Source organism: Rhinopithecus bieti, unplaced genomic scaffold (genome assembly GCF_001698545.2).
Source record: "Rhinopithecus bieti isolate Rb0 unplaced genomic scaffold, ASM169854v2 scaffold_11933, whole genome shotgun sequence".
In the NCBI taxonomy this organism is placed as follows: Eukaryota; Metazoa; Chordata; class Mammalia; order Primates; family Cercopithecidae; genus Rhinopithecus; species Rhinopithecus bieti.
The window spans coordinates 408,362-424,509 of NW_016806995.1; the positions used below are offsets into that span (position 1 = coordinate 408,362).

Genomic DNA, 16,148 nt, shown 5'->3' on the forward strand with positions numbered 1-16,148 from the left:
TCTGAACACTTAAAAATGATAATAATAAAGCAAATGTCTATGTGCCCTTCACCTAAGACACAGAACACTATCAATAACTGCCGGGCACAGTGGCTCACGCCTGTAATCCCAGCACTTTGGGAGGCTGAGGTGAGCAGATTATGAGGTCAGGAGATCAAGACCATCCTGGCTAACATGGTGAAACCCTGTCTCTACTAAAAATACAAGGAAAAAATTAGCCGGGCATGGTGGCGGGCGCCTATAGTCCCAGCTACTCAGGAGGCTGAGGCAGAAGAATGGCATGAACCTGGGAGGCAGAGCTTGCAGTGAGCCAAGATCGCGCCACTGCACTCTACTCCAGCCTGGGCGACAGAGCGAGACTCCATCTCAAAAAAAAAAAAAAAAAGAACACTATCAATACCATACCACAGGCACATCCCTCGTTAACAATATCCCCTTCTTCCTCTCCAGAGGTAAATACATAATTCAGAATAGTTGTTTACACTGCCTAGCTCTTCTCTGGAGTTTGCCACATGTATATCATCCTAACAGTTTGTATTAGCCTGTTTGTGAACTTGACATAAATGGAATCATTGGAATTTATTCTTCAAATTGGATTTTCTTCATTCAACATTATGCTTTTGAAATTCAACAGTCTTGACGCACATAGCTATAAATGTTTATTTTCAATACTATATGTTATTCTGTTGTATTAACAGAGTACAATAGCACATTCTACCATCTCAGGACATTTGGGTTGTTTCCAGGTTTCTGCTGTTATGAGTGGATGCTGCTGCCCAGTACTGGGGTCTCCAGATGCTCATGTGCATACGTTTCTTTAGGTACACATCTAGGAATTGGTAGGTCATACACATCTTCAGTTTACACAGTAATGCCAAATGTTTTCTTCAAGAACTATACTGATCTCCTCTTCCTGCCAAGAGTACATGAGTGTTCCTCAGCTGCACAACCTCATGAACACGTATCACCCAACTTTACTGCCACATGGGAACATAAAGTTGTATATTATTGTCGAGTTCGTTTTTATTTGAAGTCTTAATTTATATACATTAAAATGCTATCTTTTAATTCCTCCTATTGGTAGACTATAGGGGAGAAACACAGGACCATCACAATAGTTGCGGAAAACGCATCTCACAAAAATCAATACTTAAAAATGGTAATAACTCTCAGCAAACTAGAAATAAAAGAGAATAATGTCCTTCAACTAATAAGGGACATTTACAAAAAACCTACACAGATAACATCAAACCTAATGGCACAACAATCCTTCCTCCCCTAGAACCAGGAACAAGACAAGGACAGCCATTCCTACCCCTCTTACTTGACATTGTACTAGATGTCCTAGTCAGTCCAATAAGTCAAGAAAAAGAAATAAAAAGCTTAAAGATTGGAAAGGAAAAAGTAAAATTTTCTTTATTAATAGACAACATGACCATATATGTAAGAAATTCTAAGAAATCTACAAAAAAGTGTAAGACAAGTAAATTCAGCCATGTTACAAGATAAACAAGGTCAATTCTGGCCATGCAATTGTGCAAGAAAAAAAAAGATTAAAAAAATTTTTAAAAAAGAGTCAAGGTCAAAATACAAAACTCATTTATATTTCTATATACTAGTAATTGGAAAATGAAATTAAGAAAATAAGTCCATTTACAATTGCATCTAAAAATATGAATTGTATTGATGGCAAGGGAGCGTGAGGAAATCTGGGGGCATATGGAAACGCTATCTATCTTGACTGTGGCGGTGGTTACATAGATGCATACATTTGTCAAAACGTGGCTGGGTATGGTGGCTCATACCAGCACTTTGGGAGGCCGAGGTGGGTGGATCACGTGAGGTCAGGAGTTCCAGACCAGCCTAGCTAACGTGGTGAAACCCAGTCTCTAATAAAAATACAAAAATCAGCCAGGCATGGTGGCACACACCTGTATTCCCAGATACTTGGGAGACTAGGCAAGAAAATCGCTTGAGCCTGGGAGGCAGAGGCTGCAATGAGCAGAGATTGTGCCACTGCACTCCAGCCTAGGTGACAGAGTGAGACTCTATATTCGAGGAAAAAAAAAAAAAATGCACTGAACCGTCACACTTAAAATGAGAGCGTTTTATTGTATGTACATTACACTTCAATAAAGCTGATTTTAAGAACATCCTGTCTTTTAATATAACTAGGATCACACATATACTACAAGTTTTTCTTTGCTTAATCTAAACTAAATCTAAAGTTTTCTTTCATCCAACACAGACTCCCTCAGATATTCCAGCTTCAGAGTGAATTATGAATATGATGACTGAATTATAAATTTTTTTTTGAGATGTAGTTTTGCTCTTGTTACCCAGGCTGGAGTGCAATGGCGAAATCTCAGCTCACGGCAACCTCTGCACCCCCCACCCCCAACTGGGTTCAAGTGATTCTCCTGCCTTAGCCTCCCGAGTAGCTGGGATTACAGGCATGTGCCACCACACCTGGCTAATTTTGTATTTTAGTAGAGATGGGTTTTCTCCATGTTGGTCATGCTGGTCTCGAACTCCCAACCTCAGGTGATCCACCCGCCTCGGCCTCCCAAAGTGCTGTGATTACAGACATGAGCCACCACGCCCGGCCATAAAATTTTTTTTAAATAACAAAACTAAACTTTTTATTTATTTATTTTTTTACCTGAATCAGCCTGGCTCCCTTCCACATTTTGAGATACAGATTCTTCAGCAGTGCTACAGCCATTAACATTTCCAAATGTAATCCGTGCATTTAAGACATGAAACAAGGGAATTTCTAACAAAATAAAAACTTTTATAAGTAAACTTTACTGAGAATAACAATAATAGTTATCATTTACTAAGTGCTTACTATGCCAAGTACTTTGATAAGTATAATTTTATTTAAGCCTCATAACAACCCTCCCCAATACACAGATGGGAAAACTGAGACTGAGAATTACATATTTTCGGCCGGGCGCGGTGGCTCACACCTGTAATCCCAGAACTTTGGGAGGCCAAGGCGGGCTGATAACCTGAGGTCAGGAGTTCAAGACCAGCCTAACCAACATGATAAAAGCCCATCTCTACTAAAAATACAAAAATTAGCTGGGCGTGGTGGTGTACGCCTATAATCCCAGCTACTTAGGAGGCTGAGGCAGGAAAATTGCTTGAACCTGGGAGGTGGAGGTTGCAGTGAGCCAAGATCATGCCACTGCATTCCAGCCTTGGCAACAGAGCGAGACGCCGTCTCAAAAAAAAAAAAAGAGGGTTATGTACTTTCTCCTAGATCACAGTGAGTAAGTGATCGAGCCAGGGTTCAAGCATCATGATCATACAACTATCCAAAATTAATACTCTTCATGTGTAGATCATACAACTATCCAAAATTAATACTCTTCACACACACACATATACACAGCATTATGCATACTTGATGCATACTAGCTTAGGATGTAGATCATATTTATGTATCAAAGGATCTTGGTGTCAACTATCTTCCTCAAATAATTATCTAATTTGAAGTCTCATTGAAGTAAGGTTTGACATTAAAACAATGACTGTGTCATGTTTTTATGCCTTTTTACATCTGTCAGCACCATTTGCAAATAGAAATGATGGTTGGAGATCTCTTGATTTTGATATGCAAAATGAACCACCAATCATAACACTTATTTAAATCAAATTAAACCACAGGAGAACTCTGACCTCCTCCATTATGTCTATAAGCTACTTTGAACTAAAGCATTCCAATTCCCTGAAGCATCCCGCCACCCACATGCTGCCACCCACAAACATGGGCAGAACCTCCAAGTGTTGCTGAAGTTTATTTAGCAGTACCTATTTTGACAGGAAATCCAGGTGGGAATTCCAATTTGATGAAATCTCTCAGTCTTGCAAAATGAGCACTTGTTCGAGCCATTAGGTCAATGATGGGAATGACCTGCTCCACGAGAGAGAGGGGAAACTCTTCACACATCCACAGCATTGCTTTAAACCTGCAGAATTCAACCGAGAAAAGACTGAGGCCATCTCCACCAGATGGGAAAAGGAGATTACTGCTATGCAGTAGGCTAGACAACAGCAGCCTTACTCTACACTCTGCCCAGTCATCTCTTAATTCGGACCTATTAAAGGTCAAATGTCTAGGGAGATGAGGAATTCACATCACCCTAAAATCTGGAAATCAAGGCAAGCGACTTGCATGACAACCTGCCACTATCAAAGTCTTAATTGACAGCAAGCATGAAGAAATGATAGCGGGTGGAAACAGTTTCATTTGAATTTGATCAGCTGAAGCTGGTTAGCAGAAAAAAAAAAAAAAAAAAAAAGGAATTCTTACATCCAATCTAGATTCTATTTGGAAAAGAGCTAATAACATGAACAATCTACTGTTGGCTTTCATGGCAAAGTAATTTTAAAATTATTTTTTATAAAAAGGGGCAGAGGAGGCCAGGAGCAGTGGCTTATGCCTGTAATCCCAGCACTTTGGGAGACCCAGGCGAGCAGATCATGAGGTCAGGAGTTCACGACCAGCCTGACCAATATGGGGAAACCCCGTCTCTACTAAAAATATAAAAATTAGCTGGGCATGGTGGCACGTGCCTGTAGTCCCAGCTATTCAGGAGGCTGAGGCAGGACAATTGCTTGAATCTGGGAGGCAGAGGTTGCAGTGAGCCAAGTTCGTGCCATTGCACTCCAGCCTAGGCAACAGAACAAGACTCCGTCTCCCCCGTTAAAAAAAGGGGGGTGGGGGGGCAGTGCAGTGATTCAACATAACACCATAAAACAGCACAATTTCTGAAACATACATAGGTTGAAAATGGCAGCTGAACCTCTCTTACTTCTGTGTTCTAATCGTCAGCTCTTTCGGCCTTCCAATGTCCCTGTCTTTCAGATCAAACTCTTCATTGAAGTACTCGTCAGGCATGATGGCTGTGGGGTTGTTTGCAGTAGCACATTCCGTGGTGAGGTCCTGCTGAGCCAGAACTCGGGAGAGTCAGAAATGCCAAGTGATGTTCACAAGTGAAGGCCTACGGCACTCAGTGTCTGAGGTGGACGTGTTAACCAGCTAAGACCAAGAAGTTCTATTCACTAACTTTTTTGAATGGAACAAGAAAATCTATGAGGGTATCACCAAACTACATGGCAAGTCTAATGGATTTCTTCATTTCACAATATTTCTCTACTCTCCTTTAAATTTTTATCTCCTGATTATAGCAAAGAAAGAAAAATATCTGAAAGTTCATGAGACTTGGAAGACTTGGAGTTGAAGTTCTAGCTGTTTCCCTGTCTAGCTTTGACAGTGGAAAGGTCATTTTTCTGCCCCGCAGAGACATCTACTGTGCCAAGTTCACATAGTTACTGTGAGCACTGAGTAAGGAAATATTTGTTAAGGTGCTCTGTTGCAATATAAAGCCCTGAGTCCTTTTTAAGTTCCATTTCTATAGAGAGTCCCCTCGTTTATAATGGATAAGAGGGGAAGCACCTGATTTCTATAATCACTACCCCTCCTCTAAAATCTTTGTTTTCAAAGATTCACTCATCTAATTCTCTTCCAAGAGTATCTGAAATTCCAGCTTGGGGGTATCTTTGGCCTTTACAAAGAGTGGGCTGTTCAGGATCCAGTAAATGCCATCCCAGGCATAGACAAGTTGTTTCCTCTCATCTAACTGCAATGAAAGCTCATTGCCTCAACTTACCCCTTGTGCACCAAACTGGTGTTCCACAGTTCCCAGCAAAGATTCCAGCGGGTTCCTGTCCGCTACAGAGAGGTGGGAAGTTTAAAGTCTAATATTATATCTTACTTGTGGCTATAAAAAAAATCTTCATTAAAGTTTCCGGTCCAAGCTACCTCATTAGGAAATGCAATTACAGACTGGCTGATCAAATCATTCACAATAACCATAAACTAAGTTGTCCTTTATTGGGTACTTTTCATGAGGATCGCTAAACCAGATAAACAGCTGTAATAATTAAAGCAGAATAATGGGAAGAGTCTGGATTTTGGAGTGAGCCAGACCTGGATTCCAACCCCACCTTGGCCACTCGCTATCCATGTGTTCTGGGCCTCGGTTCCCTCATCTGTCAAAGTGGAGTAATGGCAATGGTGGTGGTGGTGCTGGTGAACAATTACTGCATGCTTACCACGTACTGCAGGCGCCATTCTAAAGGCTTCCACGTCGTAACTCATCTAATCCTCTCAATAACTCTAAGGAAGGTTGGATATCACCTGCATTTCACTGCTGAGGAAACTGAGGCACAGAGCAGAAGTAATTTCACAAGGCCATAGAGTTGGAGGGGCTGAGATGGGGCTGGGATGTGGCAACCACATGCAATGTTTTTGCTCAGACCCCAAGTTCTGTCTAAATCTTTCATTACAATAGTTTGGACTAAATCACTCATTCCAGTGATAAATGTTCTCAAATATCCTTATCTCCTTTTTTAGCTGAATTCCACAATTGTTCTTGATAACACATAAACAAGCCCTCATGAAGAGCTTTAATTATAGTTGAGGCCAACTACGGGGAAACACCTCGAAGAATGAGTCAGACCAAGGAAATTTTTTTTCCTTTTTCTTTTTTTTTAGACAGAGTCTAGCTCTGTCGCCCAGGCTGGAGTGCAGTGGGACAACCTTGGCTCACGGCAACCTCTGCCTCTGAGGTTTAAGCGATTCTCCTGCCTCAGCCTCCCCAGAGGCTGAGATGACAGGAGTGTGCCACCACACCCGGTTAATTTTTATATTTTTAGTAGAGATGGGGTTTTACCATATTGGCCAGGCTGGTCTCAAACTCCTGGGCTCAAGTGATCTACCCACCTTGGCCTCCCAAGGTATTGGGATTATGGGATTACAGGGGTGAGCCACTGTGCCCAGCCAGGAATTTTTTTTTTTTTTTCGACAGAGTTTCACTCTTGTTGCCCGGGCTGGAGTGCAATGGCGTGATCTCGGCTCACTGCAACCTCCGCCTGCCAGGTTCAAGTGATTCTCCTGCCTCAGCCTCCTGAGTAGCTGGGATTATAGGCATGTGCCACCACACCTGGCTAATTTTGTATTTTTTTAGTAGAGATGGGGTTTCTCCATGTTGGTCAGGCTGGCCTCGAACTCCTGACCTCAGGTGATTTGCCCGCCTTGGCCTCCCAAAGTGTTGGGATTACAGGCGTGAGCTACCATGCCTGGCCAGAAATTTTATAAAAGAAGCTAGGGGCCATGCACGGTGGCTCACGCCTGCAATCTCAGCACTTTGGGAGGCTGAGGCAGGTGAGTATCACCTGATGTCAGGAGTGCGAGACCAGCCCGGCCTACATGAAGAAACCCTGCCTCTACTGAAAATACAAAAAATTAGCCAGGTGTGGTGGCGGGTGCCTGTAATTCCAGCTACTCAGGAGGCTGAGGCAGGAGAATCACTTGAACCCGGGAGGCAGAGGTTGCAGCGAGCTGAGATCGCGCCACTGCACTCCAGCCTGGGTGACAGGGCGAGACCTTGTCTCAAAAAAAAAAAAAAGAGAAGTAGTTAGGGTTAGGTTTAACATATCCCAATCACATTAACCCTAAACTTAACAGAGCCAACAAAGAGTTCCCTCTAGGCTTAAAAAATAACAACAAAACAGGAGGTGGTAGGGTGGTGGTGATTACCTTTATATCTCTTTTTTTCCTCCTCGGTCAGATGTTCTGTGCGTATTTTGGTGATCACATTCACATTGTTTACTGTGTAAACCTGAGAGGTGTATGCGAAAGAAAACAGTGACACAGGGAATCAAAACTCCAAAAATAAGCACAGCAAAAGCAAGAATGCTGAAGCAAAAAACAGAAAACAATCCAGCAAAATAAAAATCAGAAATGGTTAACTATCATTAGGGTCCTTCAGAGAAAGTATATAAACTATCAACTGAAAAATGCATCAGCAGTTACCTCCCGTATTTGACAGTTTTAATACCGAGGAGTTAGCAGTGACAGGCTGTATCTTCCTGCTTGCCCTGCTGTGGCTAAACAGTCTCAAACAAATGCCCTGCAATCTAGGTTTCCACCTGGGTTTCTATTAAACTAAGGTACCCAAATCAGGATCCTGTACTTCTGTTGGTAAATTTTTTTTTTTTTTTTTTTTTTTTTTTTTTGAGACAAGGTCTCGCCCTGTCACCCAGGCTGGAGTGCAGTGGCGCGATCTCAGCTCGCTGCAACCTCTGCCTCCCGGGTTCAAGTGATTCTCCTGCCTCAGCCTCCTGAGTAGCTGGAATTACAGGCACCCGCCACCACACCTGGCTAATTTTTTGTATTTTCAGTAGAGGCAGGGTTTCTTCATGTAGGCCGGGCTGGTCTCGCACTCCTGACATCAGGTGATACTCACCTGCCTCAGCCTCCCAAAGTGCTGAGATTGCAGGCGTGAGCCACCGTGCATGGCCCCTAGCTTCTTTTTATAAAAATTTCTGGCCAGGCATGGTAGCTCACGCCTGTAATCCCAACACTTTGGGAGGCCAAGGCGGGCAAATCACCTNTTTTGAGACAGAGTCTCCTTCTGTTGCTCAGGCTGGAGTGCAGTGGTGTGACCTCGGCTCACTGCAGCCTCCGCCTCCAGGGTTCAAGCGATTCTCGTGCCTCAGCCTCCAGAGTAGCTGGGATTACAGGCGTGTGCTACCATGTCTGGTTAATTTTTGTATTTGTAGTAGAGATGGGGTTTCACCATGTTGGCCACACTGGTCTCAAAATCCTGGCCTCAAGTGATCTGCCTACTTGGGCCTCCCAAAGTGCTGGGATTACAGGCGTGAGCCACCGCACCCCGCCTCTGCTGGTAATTTTGTAATACTAGTATGACTCAGACAGCCATCTGCTGGGCAGAAGAGAAAGGTATGAACACAAGGTTCTCTAGACTTACGAGCTTTAGAGAAAACCAGCAAGTCACTATTTAAAAGGCATTCCATGCACTGACAAAAATTATTGTAACTGCCAGAGTAAATGCTGTTATCAAGGACAACTGGGGAATATGGTCGTCTAGAAAATCAAACATAACAGTTAACAGAGAATTCTCTCTATATGCCATGTGAGGAGCCCCAACATTGAAAGCTGCAGAAAACACACTCAGCACTAGGACAAGTGCTTCTAAATGTATCTTGCTGAGCATGACATAAACTTTCTTTGCTCACTCAGAGGCCACCAGAGGACCCTGCAGCACTGGGCTCCATCACCAAAAGCCATCAAGCCCTGCTGTACTGCGGGACTGAAAGGCCAGGAAACAGAGCTTTCCAGATGACAAAATGCCAGATGACTGTATCGACAATCGTCTCCATGATTACAACTATGTTTTAAATGCACTGATGTTATGCAAATGGGCTGTGAGCCTGCTGACTACAATTAAGCTGATTCAGCAGAAAAGAGACTCAAAAGCTACTACACAATATTTGAACACGTGTGAAGTCTAATTCTTCCTTTTTTTTTTTTTTTTTTAAATAATTAAGGGAATGACTAGCTTGTCATTCCTACCAGAACAACTGGTACCTGTACTCACTTCTCTACAATATTGTTTCTCTTTGGCATAGCTACAGACCTCCTCAGGGCATGCTATCTCATTTTCTGAAAGTCAAATAAGACAAAATCAAAAATCCAAGTGAGAGACACATTAGACAGTTCTCATTCCCCAGAGCATCTCCATGGCACAGATGCATGAAAAAAATGGGAACAGATTCCTTATTTGCATAGAAGCTAAATAGCTATATTAAATCTTATTTTAAGAGTTTCCTTTTACCTTTGCTTCGTAACCATTAACAACTTCTGCTTTATCTGTCCTCCAGCCCCAGAATCCGGATTTAGTTCTGATAAAAAGTGAACACCACAAATTTCTACATGTACAATATGCCATTCAGATTTATATCTGCAGCCTTTATAGTTTTTTCCCCCCAGCTTAAGTTAGTGAAGGACACTTAGAAATCATGGTCCTATTGTCTACAGAAGGCGGCTAGCACTGACAGATGGCTTGTGCACCCCCACCCTCCTCCCACAGTTATTAATCAATTTGCCTCACCCCAGGCATAGAAAGCCTCCAATCTTGGCTTCTTTACAAAACTGCCAGCATTGAGGACAAAGGTGGTGACATTTATTGCACAGCAGTCCCAAAGAAGTGAGTGAAGATGACCAACATCCAAGGGCTCGCCACAAGGTGGTAACCAGGTCAGAGAATTTATCGGAGTCATCTTAACTGGGGACATGGATGTCAGTGGTGGGATCTCCACAAGTAGTCACATTTCAATCGAGGAATTCTTAGAACAATGAGGCACAGACCATCCTGTTCCTTGCAAAAGAGCAGGTGGGCCAGGAACTCATCACTGTGGTGAGCTGCTTGGAGATGCCATTAGGCCTGCAAAATGGCTATGAGTCACATGTTTGGGCAGGTTTGGTGCAGCAGGGGAAAGGATGTGAAAGACAGTTTTTTTTTTTTAGCCCAGCTGTTAATTCCATCTTGTGGAACTCCTTTTAAAGTAGCCCAGCATTCCAGTGGCAGATGCAGTACTGGTAATATGCCCAAAATCTCAGTTATTCAACTCAACATACTCCTAAAAAAAATGTATTTAGGAGCCAAGAGCAGTCAGAAGGCTCTGATTCTTTTTCAAAGCAGCTTGCCCTGGGAAACGCTGCTTCTCACAGGGGACCCCTGACCAGCCCTACCCTTTGTCTAGGACATCACATCCCAGCTCCTCTTGGCCTTGGCTAGGGCAACAGCCTGACTTCTGCTCTGACCACTGAGTGAGTTGGGACGTCATGCAGGAAGCTCAGGGAATGGCAGCAGGTCAGCCACGTTACAAAGAACATATGTGGTTATTTGCATTTTGTGTTTCCAAATAGTTTGCTTTTCTTCTAATGGGATTTGGTCAGTGAAATTAGTCCAGATGGTATAATGAGTTTACGTGTGTATTTTAGCCCATCAGAACAGGAGGGATCAGAGCTCCATTTTCCTACTAGTTGTCTATAATTAGGACAGCACGACCCATGGATGGAAACAGAGGAATCCTAACAGGATTATACCAAATGCTATCTCCAACTTACACGTCAGAAACAAGATAACAGTCACAGGGAGAAGGTAAGGAACCAGACTCAATTGATTAATAAGCCACAGTCCCCTTTTATCATCAATACCAGAAAACTGAGATAGTCTTTTTCCTTCAATCCTCAGTTCCTTGTTTGCTTAAGTCACTTGATGTCTTGGCACAGGAAGTCACTGTTTTCTGGCACAGACTCTTCTGATGGATGAAGGATGACTACGTCTGCTCCATCTCACCCTTCATACACTCTGGGAAGACGGCACTATGCTTTTCTCCCAAGGAACCACCAAACTCCTCACTGGGTTACCTCTGCTCCTTCGGCAATCCTGCCTCTACTGCCCTTAGCATTTCCACTCTTCTTTTTTGAGACAGAGTCTCACGCTGTCGTCCAGGCTGGAGTGCAGTGGCACGATCTCGGCTCACTGCAAGCTCCACCTCCCACCTACTGGGTTCAAGTGATTCTCCTGCCTCAGCCTCCCGAGTAGCTGGGACTACAGGCGCCCACCACCACATCCGTCTAATTTTTTTGTATTTTTAGTAGAGATGGGGTTTCACCATTTTAGCCAAGATGATCTTGATCTCCTGACCTCATGATCCGCCCGCCTCGGCCTCCAAAAGTGCTGGGATTACAGGTGTGAGCCACCGTGCCCGGCCCAGCATTTCCACTCTTGGAAGCAGTTTAGTTATTCAACCCAATGTTCATACCCTGTTTTAAATCTTCATCTCCTAATGACTCTGTGGCCCTTGGTAACTTTGCATGCAAATGCATCCGAAGATGATAGAACACCTGGCTTCCCTCTCGTGCCATTTTCACCTCTGCCTGTCTCCACTGAGACCACCACACCAAAGGCCACTTCACAGGCACTGTGTCTTGGTAGTTGCTACACAATCTGGAGAAAGGCTCTGAAGGTGGCAGGGAATATTTTGTTTGAGGTGGGCAAGCGTAATCTTTCAGAGAAGGGAAAAATTCAAACTGCAATCACAGTGTATATACAGCAGGCCAAAAATTCATCAGGGCACGGTATTAATTTGCCCACATAAGCTCTGAGTAACAGATTAGAAAAAAGTGGACAAAAGTGACCATCAAAAAATGAGAGAGGGGGCTGGGTGTGGTAGCTCATGCCTGTAATCCCAGAACTTTGGGAGGCCAAAGTAGGCGGGTCACCTGAGATCAGGAGTTCAATACCAGCCTGGCCAACATGGCGAAACCCCGTCTCTACGAAAATACAAAAATTAGCTGGGCACAATGGAGGGTGCCTGTAATCCCACCTCCTCAGGAGACTGAGGTATGAGAATTGCTTGAACCAGGGAGGCAGAGGTTGCAGTGAGCCGAGATCATGCCATTGCACTACAGGCTGGGCGACAGTGCGAGAGGCCATCTCAAAAAAAAAAAAAAAGAAAGAAAAGAAAATGAGAGAAGGCCACACCTTCCAAATTCAATCAAATGAATACTCACACCTTTGATCAGAAGTAAATTCACACACTTTTGTACCAACAAACCTCACATTCAAAAGCAGCTATATTCTTTTTGTAGCTGGTATCAATTCTAAGGAGTGGCTCAATTCTTGCTCAGTGCATGACAAGCACACATTTAATTCTGAGCACCATTAAAACAAAGCAGCTGTCTTCCAAAAATTCTCTCAGCAACACACTGTCAGTTGCAAGAGAGTTAGCTTGAGCACTCTGAAAACCCTGTGGGCTCTGGGGCTGGGCGCGGTGGCTCACACCTGTAATCCCAGCACTTTGGGAGGCCGAGATGGTGGATCACGAGGTCAGAAGATCAAGACCATCCTGGTTAACACGGTGAAACCCCGCCTCTACCCCCCTTAAATAAATTTACAAAAAAAAATTAAGCCGGGTGAGGTGGCGGGCGCCTGTAGTCCCAGCTCTCCAGAGGGGCTGGAGGCAGGAGAATGGGCCCTGAACGCCGGGAGGGGGAGCTTGAGTTTGAGCCGAGATTGTGCCACTGCACTCTAGCCTGGGCGGACTGAGCGAGGACCCTCCTTCTCAAAAAAAAAAAAAAAAAAAAAAACAGAAAACCCTGTGGCGCGCGAAAATACAAAAATGTGCCTTAGTCTCAGTAAAATGGAATATGCCATCATTTTCCCATTTACACTCAGGGGGGTACACCAGGAATTGTCACGTCTCTTATAAATACCACTTCAACCAAACATGCTCTGGGCAACTCTACTGGTTGAACAATATGAGGGAACAAGGTCTCTTCTCAAGCATTTTAGAGTCCTGACTTTGGAGACTTATCTCAGATTCACTCCTTATTTCTTTCAGCTAAGGAAAAAAAACTGCGAGAGATGAGGCACTTTGCCCAAAGTCCACACAGTTTATTTTAGGGCCCTGCGGATGGCACTAGCTCTCCCCCTTCATGCCTACAGATGAACAGGGCAGAAAGGCGCCTCCTCTGCCTTTGGGGTACCAAACAGAAGCCTTAAGCTGAAGGGCCTCCCTGCCTGCAGAGGGGTACGCGGAGCCTGGAAATGTCTTTCCACAATCCTCCAAGGAAATCCAGTCGAGTCCCTAATTTTGCTGTCCCAAGAAGACAGCGACATGGGTTAAACTGGCAGGCCAGTGCAAGGAGGTTGCAGAAGAGGATGACCCTGCTCCAGGATGTACCTTCCTGCCCTAGCAGCAGCACTGGACAGAATGTCTAATTCACCGCTCATTAAATTAGAAAGAAAAGGTATTAACAAGTTTTATGCTTGGACTAAACAAATTTGTTAACCATTTTATATTAGGAAAAAAAGAAGAAAAGAAAAATATAATGAGAGGACAGTTGTTATATTCTCAAGAGAAAAGAGGCCTAAGTCCAGATATGGTCCATTTTCTCAGGCAAGCTCTTAGGCTGCAGAGAGGCTGGATGTTGGCATCTAGGCAAATACTTCAAGATATAGTGTCCATTCTTAGCTAGCTACTTTGACTTGCACAGAGAGATGGTGATTGACATCCTAGGCCAAATATTTCAGGATATAGTGTCCATTTTCTCAGGCTACTACTTTGGCTTGCAGAAAGCTGGATGTGACATCCTAGGCAAATACCATCAGTGGTCGTAGGACTCCATCAGGTCAGTGTTCTCCACTGTAGACACAGGCAAACAGCTTTGACAGCCTCTACTCAAAGGCCCTCCAAGCCCTCCATGTGGCCCAGAGGCACATGACCAGTGATGGTGTTCTCATCTGGATTAACCAAGGCACAGACCTCTCTGGAGAATTCTTTATGAGTCTGGAACAGAACTGAATCCCCTCCAGATTCTTGCTCTAAACCATTAAACCTCACAGGTGGGTTAGAAAAAAAAACCAAACAAACATTTAACTATACAGTAAGTGTGAATTTGACTGACCAATATCAGTACAACTGAACTCAGTACTGGGTCAATTCTAACCTCCAGAAACTTCAAGCTCCGTGGTCTGGGACTGAGTGTTATGGATCCATAAACATCAAGACAAAATAAGATTCAAGTAAAAGCCACTAGAAAGGGCACATAAAAGAAAAGAAGACATTTCTTCATATTCCTTATGTTGGTTAAGTCTTAGAAGACTTAACCAATGTGCTATAAAATGATGGATGGTGTTGAGTGTCAGCTACAATTTCTATTGGTTAGAGATCAATCTTAAAACTCATTAGTGTTTATTATGTCATATTAGAAAAAACCCAATCCATCCATAATTTCTAATTCATACATACATGTCACTCAAGATGGCAGCATGGGGATTAGACCTTAAAATTTAGAGTCTAAATTTGTACCTTTCAAAAGCAATATTTTAGTATCGAGGCTGGTGTTAATGACTGGGCTTGTGAGCCGCCTCTCAACTTCCCTGCTTTTGGCTTCATCAAGTCCAGAGTGAGGCGCTCCATTTCTTGGGAAAGGTCGAAGTGTTCAGTGGTGACCACTTTGTCGTCATGGTTGACTTCCATCAACTCCGCCCAGTTGTCTATTAATGGAAACAAAGACATAACTAAGCACAAAGCAGGGAAGATGCAAAACAAGGAAGCTTCGTATGTTAAAATGCATCATCTTTCACGTGTGTCCTCCCAGGTGCTATCTGATAAAACCTCCAGTATACTGATTATTGACTACCTATTTGCACCTATCTGACCAGCTTTCCACAATACATAGGAAGCTCTGAGCCATCTTCCCCAAAGATGCGGAATTTTAAATAATTTGCATTCTTATTAGCAATATATTCCATCAACGTCCTTTATAAAACATATTATTACAGAATTCATAGAAATTATGTATGCACAACATTGGGTGAGCAATGCCATTTCTCATGCCTGATTATGGAGGGTTATACAGAGATACACACAAAATGCCTGGGCTCAAAGGCTCAGGAAAGTGAAGCAGACATATCACAAAGGTAACTGCTGGGTGGTAAAGGACACATGAAGGAGAACTAGCCAGACAAGAACAAAGACAGGGATGGAGAGCTGAATAATTAATAAGAATAACCAAAAAACATGCCCTAGGAAGGATCAGACAGAAAAGGCACATGAATGTGAAAGCATTTTGATGGTTAAAATCACCCTGTAATTTCGCTTGAGCAGTGATTACTACAAGAGAAGTCACTCACCTTCTCCCTTAAATATAAAACTACGCCTCCCTCTTATCCAGCTCATGTTTTCAAATCCCAGCAATGTGATATCGACGCGCAGTTTGGCACCACTTTTCCAGATGCGACAGACATCATTCGGGCATATTCTAGAAACCAAGGGCACTGGAGGAGAGAAGTGTACTACTGAGAAAACTCAAGGGCCAAGTAGAACACCTAAGCCAGGAAATCAGGATTCTGATTTAACAAAAGGAGGGGAGTGGCAAGATGGTGACCATCAAACAACTGGACGTCTTGGCTGTCATATCTACCATACAGGAAATCACTCTTGAAAATAAAATGAACGTTCCGTTCCATTCATCAGAAAAAAAGTCTAAATAAATTTCCCAAGAGTATTCTTGATCCCGAAATGAGCCCCACTTTATAGTGGAGTCTGTCCCCACTATGTAGGGTCTGTCCGTCTGGTCTTCTTCACTCACATATGCAACTCTTGCCATATGGTTGTGGCCTACCATATTGTCATATCCACCATTCAGAGTATCAAATGTCTAAAGTATGCCACTTTTTTTTTTTTTTTTTGAG

The 16,148-nt window shown here is 43.3% G+C and overlaps 1 protein-coding gene across 1 annotated transcript in view; it reads right to left on the bottom strand.

The window, feature by feature from the left end:
* ANKRD13A (ankyrin repeat domain 13A) overlaps positions 1-16,148 on the bottom strand; it is a 35,476-nt gene that overhangs the window by 9,236 nt on the left and 10,092 nt on the right. The window contains 10 exon segments of the mRNA XM_017879673.1: positions 2,663-2,776; positions 3,820-3,977; positions 4,824-4,954; positions 5,682-5,743; positions 7,613-7,694; positions 9,714-9,780; positions 14,761-14,779; positions 14,782-14,835; positions 14,838-14,948; positions 15,588-15,731. Coding sequence (XP_017735162.1) covers positions 2,663-2,776; positions 3,820-3,977; positions 4,824-4,954; positions 5,682-5,743; positions 7,613-7,694; positions 9,714-9,780; positions 14,761-14,779; positions 14,782-14,835; positions 14,838-14,948; positions 15,588-15,633 — 844 coding nt within the window. The 5' untranslated portion in view covers positions 15,634-15,731.